We start from the raw sequence: 10,398 nt of genomic DNA on the forward strand, positions 1-10,398 counted from the left end.
GGGTATGGTGATGGGTATCTTGAGTCGTGCAGTTGATTGCCGCAGATATGCTTTATTTGGGTAATGGAAACTGGCCGTATTTTAAGCACACATCATATTCTTATGAAACCTCAGCACAGGGAAAAGAAGAAATGGGAAAAAAAGGCAAAATGACAGGTGTTTCCAAATGGTGCAATTTGATGCCTTAAAGCGCTGAACCAAGAAAGGGAAGGAAAACATCCTGTAAGTACAAGTGATGGAGGAGGCTTGGGAGGGAAAGTGGATGGAGAAGAGCTAGGAGGTTAGGGCAGGGCTGAGGGTGGGGAGGCAGGGCAGCGATGTCCCTTCTACAGAGACCTGGAAGAGTGGGTGGACTGGTAGGGTTCCGGCACACTCACAGGATAATAGAAGAGAGGTGAATAAAAGGACCATTTATAAGGCGTGGGCACAGTTAAAGTCCCAAACCTGAGATGGGGAGAACTCGGGAACTAGCAACCGTGGGAGAAGACCTGAAGGACCACGGGCAGTGACTCATCATGGGAACCTGGTGAGGGCCTCAGCCGCGGATGAGGACTCAGGTAGAGAAACACGGAGTGAGGGCTGTGGCGGGGGAAGGAGATGGGGACTTCACTACTCCCTTCTGTCTTCCCCTGCCATCACATCTTCTGTAGGTGCCTCCCACGGGCCAAATTCAACTGAAAGCCTGAAGTGAGGGAGCCCAGGTGAGACAGTCACAAAGCAACCTCCTAGGACATACAGCAAGATGGAGAAGATCGAGAGGCACAAATGGAGAAGAGCCCACATGACATTTTGGTGGAATGTAGGGTAGGGGGCCATGGGGAAGAGGCTGTATCAAAATTCCTGCCGCAGTTTGAGTAATTAATTGCCTCCAGACATTCATTGAGCACTTGCTCTATTAGGTGCTGGTGACTTCGTCCCTGAGGGGCTCCTAAGCCAGCGCACAATTGTGGTTATAATGGCAGATGATGGAGGCTGCGGGACAAGGGGCAACAAAAGACAGCTCCGCCTGAGAGTGTTAGTGACAGCTTCCCAGGGGGGAGGGGGTGGACGGATGGGTGGACGGATGGATGGACGGATGGATGGATTGAAGTACAGTTTATTTACAATGTTGTGTTAGTTTCAGGTGTACAGCAAAGTGATTTAGTTATACATATAGGTATCTATTCTTTTTCAGGTTCTTTTCCCTTATAGGTTATTACAAGATATACAGTGTATAGTTCCCTGTGCTATACAGTAGGTCCTTGTTGGTTATCTGTTGTATATACAGTAGTGTGTATGTGTTAATCCCAAACTTTTGAGCTGGATATTGCATTTGTGCAGATCACCAGGTGGAGGAGAGGGGTCTCTCTACACAGAGAACAGCGTGGGCAGGGATGCAAGGTGCCATCAGGGTATGACAGCAAAGGCTTGAAGTTGGGAAGGAGGATGGGACAGAATCCGACACCAGGGCTTCAGGAGCCAGACTGAAGAGTTGGGATATTATCCTTTGAATGGGCAAGTGGGACTTAACAGAGGCTTATAAAGGATGTGACATCTTACAAAGGATGAGCTTATGCAGAATGCATTCCTTAACACCTCTTTTCTTGGTACACTCTCCTTTTCCCTCTCATTTCCCTCTTTACTTCTATGCCCCATCCACTACATTTTTTTTTTTTTTATTGTTGTTTTTGTTTCTGGTAGCTGAAACCTCCAGGGTGAAGGGATTAGTTAGGATGGATTCAGTGTAGGGAAAAGAAAAAGAAACATTCCAGGTTTAAAAATAATTCCCACTTTAGTTGCCAGTAGGAGTTTAATTTGAGGGTAATGGAAATATTGGGGATACCAACACAGAAATTAAAATACTGAATGAGCCAATGCTTAGTGGTCGACCACAATAAACTAAAAATGAGATGCGACTCCGTGACAATTTGAAAAGTCTTGAAATATGCTCTGTATACCCTGGCGTCTGTTATTGTAGGCTGAGACACAGCAAGAACTGAACAAATGAAAATACAAACACATACTCTCACATTACTTTTCTGCACATTGATCCGCAAAGAGAAAACTCTCCAAGACTTTGCGGAGAAAGTCCTTTACCTAATTATTCAAACAGTCATTTCTTATCTGCACTTTTATTTTATATACACTTTACACCTGTTTAATTAATCCTACACATGATGCTGACTGCTAATTAAACAGCCCTGAAAGTGACTGACTGAAGGTAGTAATTTGAGATAATTAGTTTTGGTTTCAAACACTAGATTTTCACACTTTGTGCTCATTTTTAGAGAAGGGTGGCTCATTATTATAGGCAGGGTGGGTGCCGTGTAGGGCATTTTCCTGCTGGACTCTGGGCAGCTGAGGAAGTAGGAGGATTATTATACATCCAAATAGGACAAGGAAATGGTAGAGTGCCGTAGAATTTGCTAGAGAATGCTCCCCATCCCCTCCTACACACACACACACACACACACACACACACACACACACACACACAGAATCCCTTCCAAAATGAAGGTCACGGGCTTCCCTGGTGGCACAGTGGTTGAGAGTCCACCTGCCGATGCAGGGGACACGGGTTCGTGCCCCGGTCTGGGAAGATCCCACATGCCGCGGAGCGGCTGGGCCCGTGAGCCATGGCCGCTGGGCCTGCGCGTCCGGAGCCTGTGCTCCGCAACGGGAGAGGCCACAGCAGTGAGAAGCCCGCGTACCGCAAAAAAACCCAACCAAACAAACAAAATGAAGGTCAGGCTCATGGATCTTTTTCATTAGAACATAGAAATGAACATGCTCTTGATCTCTGGGAAAGCTTTACCTAGTAAAGTGTAGACCTCACTGAATCATCCATTGTCTCTTTCCCCGGTCCTCTAGAAGCAAGCAAGAAAAGGTAGAAAAAATTCAAGATTTTGTGTGTGGTTAGAGATTTGGACGGGTGTCCTTGCTAAGTAGTTATCTGCTACAAAGACACAAAGCCTAATCAAGGGGACAGTCTATCAAGAGATGGCTGGTGTATCTGGCAGAGAAAGCGAAAGGGCAAAAAGGAGGCAGGTCAGGACTAGTTTTCATGATCCCACAATGTTAACAGGCAAGTTATTTTGGTCCTACCGGAAGAATTGGGTGTGAAATAGGCTAAATCATTTTTTGTAGGCCATATAGATAGACACAGGTTACACAGAAGCGGAACAAATCCTGCAGCACCCTGGAGAGCTCCAAGCACATTCTTTTACTTCTCTTCCCGGGACAAGGAGGCTTTCATGTCTTAGGATGTTCAATGTCACTTCACTGGCTACCAATACGGAGTAGGACTCTCTAGACCTAAGAAAGGTTTGGATACAGATGTTGAGGGTTTATAAAGGTGTCAAGAGGAGAGTCAAAACCTCCTTGTGACTTGGGAATCATCTGGCCAGGGAGTGATAAGTGATGGTTGGATCCCAGAGTGTGTAGCCCTGTGCGGGAAGATGGAACGGCAGCTTCTTTGACATCAGAGCACTGACATTAGCTGCAGGATCTGATGGAGAGCAGAATTAATGGTTTTATGTACAAGTCAAACCTGCATCTTCAACCAAGCAACCTGAGTTAGTGCATCGTGGAATCATTTTGACCTCTGAACTTTCACACCACAGCAAGGCAGCAGAGGAGTAATGAGATGCACGTCTCTTAAACCCCAGATCCCACCGTATTATTGCCCACTTTTTAGTTGTTTTCATTCATCTCACAGGAACCTCAAAAGAAACAAGTCAAAAATTGAACACATCATTTTTGTCTTCCAGAATCTCCTCTTGTTTTTCTGTCTTGGTAAATAGCAAACATCGTCTACTCAGATACCAGAGCCATAGAACTGAGAGTCATTACGCATTCTTCTTACACCTTTCCTTGTCTTTTAGATACTTACAGGTTCTACACCCTTCCTTTCTTCCACCTGCCACTGCCTTATTTCAGCTTTTATACTTTCTTACATAGATTTCTGTAGTAGTTTTCTAACTGGTTGTCCTGCATCTAGTGTGGTTTCCCTTTAATTCAGTTTATCTCTAAGCATAGCATGGGTCCACCTGCATCGGATTCTTCTGGAGGGCATATTAAAATGCAGATTCCTAGGTCTCTAGACATACTAAGTCAGAATCTTTGGGAATGGGGCTGCCCAGGTGGACACTGAAATTTGAGGGTTGCTACTCTCCCCCACTGCTGCCAATGTGATCTTTCTAAAACAAAAATTTGATTGTGTCATTTCCTTGGTTACAATCGTGCTGTGCTTCCCCACGGCCTTGGTAATAAAATCCACACTCCTTGTCATACCCGACTAGCCCTTCATCCTCTGGTTTCTGTCTAGCTTTGCAGTTTTCCTTCCTGACATTCCTCCCTTGGTATCCTGCATTCCCACCATGTGAAATGCTGCAATGCCATACCATGCCCTTTCTTTTCTTTCTTTTTTTTTTTTGATGTGGACCATTTTTAACGTCTTTATTGAATTTGTTACAATATTGCTTCTGTTTTATGTTTTGGCTTTTTGGCTGCAAGGCATGTGGGATCTTAGCTCTCCCACCGGGGATTGAACCCTCACCCCCTGCATTGGAAGGAGAAGTCTTAACCACTGGACTGCCAGGGAAGTCCCACCATGCCCTTTCTTGACTCTATGGCCTTGGACATGCAGTTTCGTGTGGCTGAAACGTCCTTCCTGGCCTATATGCCAGATTTCCTGCATCTTCTGTGCTCCGTCTAGCCTGCATGTCCTTCTGCCATACTTCTTTAACATCCCTGTATTCTTCTATCCTAGCACTTTTCACTGGTAGAGTAAGAGTTTTCACTTGTTTATATGAGTGAATATTGCATTTCAAACATTTTTAGGGGTAGATTTATGGCATGCAGTTAATTTGTTTCTCAGCTTGAATTTATTTAAGAGAAATGACATACGATCTCTAATTTTGAATATCTTCTAGCAATTCACCCTTTTTATGTCAGAAAATAGTCTCTTTTCCTAAAGCAATTGTGGTATGGATTCCTGTTTTGTGATTTTTTTTTTTGAGGGTTGGAAGGCTGGAAAGATGTTATAATTAAAAGATACATGGTTAGCTATTCCCAAATCTTATTGTGGTATGTAGTGATTATATCAATAAGCAGTGGCTAGACTTGCAAAACTATATATTTAAAATACTTTACCAAAAATATAATCTTAAGACTGAAATGGTATCAAGCGTAAAAATAGCCTCATGTTAAATTCTCTGTTCATTATTATGTAGCCTTTATGTCCTAAAGCCAAAGATGATTTCAGAGGTGACTTTTTCTGAAGCATGTATGTACATTTCATGTTCATTTCTGCCTCATTTCCACGCCAGAACTTATCATGTACAGAATAAAAAAGCAACAAAAACAAAAAGCACAAATGCTTTGCTTTGGCTTCTGAAACAATGGGACCTGAACCCAAACTAAATTCTGTCTTACTGTTTAGAAATGTGCTTTGAAAGAAAGCGAGTCCACAGACCCTTATAAAATACGTTCTAATTAAATTGGTGGTCATGAAACCATATTTTGGCTGCAGGCTGATCTGTCTAGGTTTCTGATATAGCTTTGGCTATTTAGTCTCTTGTGTGACAATCCATCATTTGACAGCATTCCTCATGGGTTGAAATGACCTGTCATTTGTTTCGCAGATACCTCAAATCAGCTATGCATCCACAGCCCCAGAGCTAAGTGATAACACCAGGTATGACTTCTTCTCTCGGGTGGTCCCCCCTGACTCCTACCAAGCGCAAGCCATGGTGGACATTGTGACGGCACTGGGGTGGAATTATGTGTCAACATTGGCTTCTGAGGGCAACTACGGAGAGAGCGGTGTGGAGGCCTTCACTCAGATCTCGCGGGAGATTGGTAAGCGTATTATTTATCAGATTATTGCATTTGGAGATGACAGGTTGCAGAAGTCTGAGCACCCCCAAGAGCGCTCTGATCTGTTTGGGATAATTAGAGCTCCTAGAGATACGTGACCCAGGCTGTCCACTCTAGGGGGAAGCTGGGTTTATTATAAATGATTTTGTTGTTCTTGGTCTATCAAGGTGACACTTTGGTGCTAATTTAGGAATTAGAGCTCCTGACTCAGGCGAACATTTTTTAAAGCTGTCTTTTTTGACGAGGGACTTTGCTGGCACATTAGAGCCACTGTAAATTTGAATAAATGACATACTATTTGATTGTTCTAGATGGAGGTTTACATTAGCAAGTCATTAAATTTTTTTAAAAAGGCAGTGGAATTTAACATCCAACACTAGAGGGAATTAAGACTGGTAATCATCTTAAAACAGTACTGAAGTAGCCCCCAAGGCTATACATAAGCGATATTTTTATTCTCATATTTCACTTTTTGAATTTTTATTCTTACCTCAAACTCTGAAGCTTACAGTGGGATTAAAGGGAAAGATGTGAAAACTTGGTTAAAACAGGGTGCTCGTGAACTCTGTCCCGGGTTTTTTCAAGGTTCTCATCCAAATCTCTGTAGGTGTTTTACTACGTGTATATTTAACCATGAGGCTTACACTGCGTGGAAAAACCAGAAAACAAAAACAACTTAGGGCACAAATATTATTGCTGACTGGCCAACAATATAACTTTGTGGATGAAAGGAGACATGTTACCATTACTTAACAAATGCTATTGTTCTTACTAAGAATTACTGAATAAAATTTGCATATTTTTCTATAAAAGTAATAACAATGTTTTGTCGAAAATTTAACGTGCCCTTTAGCTGTTTTTGAGTAATTTTGAACTTGCAGGAAATTATATTGATAATTTATTGTTTTTCTTAGAAGCTTCAGTGCAGGAAAAGACCATGGGAGTGATTTGGGCTTATTCCCTAATTAGCAAAGACCAAGTTATTGGAATAAGGTTTTCTCTTGAAACACTTGAAGATGCCTGCGATCTGTTCTTCTGCATATAACAGAACATGGAAACTTATTATACATAATATTTGGTGTGTTTAACATTTGTTCCAGTGCTGTGCTGTTACAGAAAATGTAGAAAAGACCTGGTTTTGTTGGAAAGATTGGCTTAATTTATTTAAGGGACAACTATTCATTCCTGTTGTAAATATCCACGATGCCATAACCTGTGCTGTTTGGAATTTTAATTTATATCACTACTGCTATAAAGATGATTCAAAACATGCAATTGAACTTTAAATGAGGGTAAATTACATTACCTTCTTGGAAAAGAATCCCAAGTTTATCCTTAGGAGAAATGCCCACTCAAATGAAAACAATAGCTTCTGAAAGCAGGGTTAATGCATTATTTAAGTTCTCACCAAAGTGGTAATTAGGTTTGGGTTCTCACCAAAGTGGTAATTCAACGACAGAAGGAAACTAATAGAGTATGTACTGAAATGAGAAGTTTTCTGCAGTGATCCTGTACATTCTCAACTATAGGGCACATTTTGTGTGCACGAAACAGATTACTATGAAATATTCAGTACAAGACATGATTTGCCAGTTGTTGAAGCATCTGATAAAATGCATTGTTCTAGAAGTTAAGTGAGATCGCAGTTTTACTCTTCTTACTAAAAAAGAAATATTTTGTTTTCACTTTTAAGGAGCATTGCTCTTCTTAGGTAACTGTCACCTAAAAGGATTCAGACGGTACCATTAATTATTGCTGTCTCTATCTTAGTCATTAGTACGGGAGAAAATAATTTTAGTGCCTTGTGTGGGATGCTCTTGATAGAGCAACATGTTTCTTCTGTGTTGATCCTTTCAGTATTCTGTGACGTGATTGGCTTTCCATTCTATTTCAGTTCTCACTTATCTGGGGAATGGAGGAGGGCTGGGTTGTCAATTAATATGCAGAATACTGAAAAGGCCAAATTAGTACCACACTAGAGTATGCCATGGAATATATTAAATATCAAAATCATCCCTCATTTTAATGACAAAGATTTTATCCAGAACAAAAATAGCTGAAAATGAAACCTTTTACATGACAATGATATTAATGGGAATGGCATAGGGTAGCAACTTAACCCATTCTGAAATGATCTGATGCCTCTAATGAAAATTCATTAGTTCTATAACATTTGCTCCTCTTACTACGACGTTGATGACATCTCTGTCATTGTGTTACTAGTGTTTTTAAAAATCTTAGCCTCTTGACTGAGAAGGAGATGTATACATTCATTTTTTGGAGTGTCTGCCTATTAATGAAATTGTATATTTTCCCGATTCTTCTAAATTTTCCTGTACTCTGTTCAGGATTTCTCTCTTCAAGAACGTTGATTGCCAAGAAATTTCAGTGTAAATTGAGGCTTCCTATGTTTTGTCTCTGATTAATTCTGACAGATCATAATGGAATGATAGTGAAAGGAAAATCTGTTTAGTGATACAATGCCTGTACGGTTTGTTTAGAACGTTTTTCATTTTAACAAAATCTGAGACTTGGGGAAGTGTCCTTCGTGAGTCTTAGAGAACGAAGTTTATGAGTGAATGATGGTCATGAACACAGATGCCCGTGATGTCTCTTCTCTGGTCAGGATCCTTCTCAGGGAGAGAGGGACAGGAATTATTTGATAAAATAAGACAAATAGCCTCTTGATATCCTAGCTGTTATAATCTCAGCCCCTTGACTATAGCATTTTTATTGCAGAAGTCCAAAGAAAAATATTTGGGATCAACAAGTAGCACAATTTGACTGGATCATAGTTTGTGTAGTGAGGTATGGAAGACAAAACTGGAAGGCTTTGTGGCAAGGACACATAGGTGAGCACTTTACCTCATAGGATAGTAATTTTATCCTTTATTTTCTAGACAGTGGAGGAAACTACCGAGGAGAGAGGGGTCTACTAGGATATGTATTTAAGACTTTGCTAATGAGAAGTGAAAGATGGGGAGACCAGTTGAGCGGCCTCTATAGTATCAGTCTTAGCCTCACATGGGGTAGTGGTAATAGAAGTGGAAGAGGGAACAGACTTGAGAGGCACTTGGAGGTGGAGTCTTTGGAACTTAGCAATTGATTGGAATTAGAGCTCGGAGGTAAGAAAAAAATTAAGCTTGAAATTCTGAAACCGGGCAATTGGGAAAATGCAAGTGCCAAGAATAGAAAAGAGACAGTGAAGTGGAAAGGTTGGTTTGGGGTGGGAAGCATAGTTTGGTTATGAACCCAAGAAGCTGTGAGTACTGGTACATACCTTTGTGGAGAAGAGCGACAAAGAACATTGATCTAAAGCCAAGGCAGGAATTGAGCTATAGATCTGAAGCTCATTCAGATTGATAATTGAGGTGGGAAGGGTAATTGCTGAGGTAAAACATGCAGTAGAGTGTGAATTAAAGGGGGTGGAAGATACACTCTTGGGGAGAAGCTTTACATAAAGGTATGGGATGACAAGCATTGGCGAGGATGTAAAGGAAAGGGAAGCCTTGCACACAGTTGATAGGAGTATAAATTGGTACAGTCATTATGGAAGATAATATGGAGTTTCCTCAAAAATTAAAAGCTGAACTACCACATGATCCAGTGATTCCACTTCTAAGTATATGTCCAAAGAAAATGAAATCAATATCTTGAAGAGATATCTGCCCTCTTGTGTTCATTGTAGCATTATTTACAATAACCAAGATATGGAAACAAACTGAGTGTCCGTTGATGGATGAATGGATAAAGAAAATATATGTAAAATGGGATATTATTTAGCCTTAAAAAAGAAGGAAATCCTGCCACTTGTGACAACATGGATGAACCTGGAGGACATTATGCTAAGTGAAATAAACTAGACACAGAAAGATAAATACTGCATGCTGTCACTTATATGTGCTCTCACTTATAGGTAGAATTTTAAAAAGTCAAACTCATGAAAGCAGAGTGTAGAATGGTGGTTGCTAAGAGCTGGTGGGGGATGGTAGGAGAAATGGGAAGACGTTAGCCAAAGGAAATCAACTTTCAGTTAAACAGGATGAATAAATTCTGAAGATCTAATGTACAGAATGGTAACTATAGTTAGTAATACTGTATTGTATACTTGAAATTTGCTAAGAGTTGATCTCAAGTTTTCTCACCACACACACACACACACACACACACACACACACAAAACTATGTGAGATGATGGAGATGTGAATCAGCTTGATTGTGGGTAATTATTTCACAGTGTGTACAGATATCAGAACATCATGTTGTACACCTTAAATATATACAAGTTTTATTTGTCAATTATACCCCAAAAAAGCTGGAAAAATAAAATTAGTATAAATGGAAAAAAATGAAGATTTGGGAATAATGGGCTAGATTTAGTAAGGGAAAGCTAAGAATAGGGCAGGGTGTTCTCTTTTCTCTTCTCTTGATGGGTTTGTGGCCATGGGAGGGCTCTCAGTCTTCTTTGAAGTTTTCCATGACAGGCGATGGTAGGAGTTCTTGATGAAAAAGTCAAGGTTATTGAGCAGATATTCATAA

The 10,398-nt window shown here is 40.7% G+C and overlaps 1 protein-coding gene across 1 annotated transcript in view; it reads left to right on the forward strand.

Annotated features, from left to right (window-relative positions):
• LOC149748364 (metabotropic glutamate receptor 8-like) overlaps nt 1-6,773 on the forward strand; it is a 134,538-nt gene extending 127,765 nt beyond the window's left edge. The window contains exon 2 of the mRNA XM_089917443.1: nt 5,625-6,773. Within this exon, the coding sequence (XP_089773569.1) occupies nt 5,625-5,957 (333 nt within the window). The 3' untranslated portion in view covers nt 5,958-6,773. The remainder of the gene's footprint in view (nt 1-5,624) is intronic.
• Nucleotides 6,774-10,398: the final 3,625 nt, after the last annotated feature.

This window comes from Delphinapterus leucas, chromosome 9 (assembly GCF_059928025.1).
Source record: "Delphinapterus leucas isolate spDelLeu-1000000601 "Yukka" chromosome 9, BTC_Dleu_Yukka2, whole genome shotgun sequence".
NCBI lineage: Eukaryota > Metazoa > Chordata > Mammalia > Artiodactyla > Monodontidae > Delphinapterus > Delphinapterus leucas.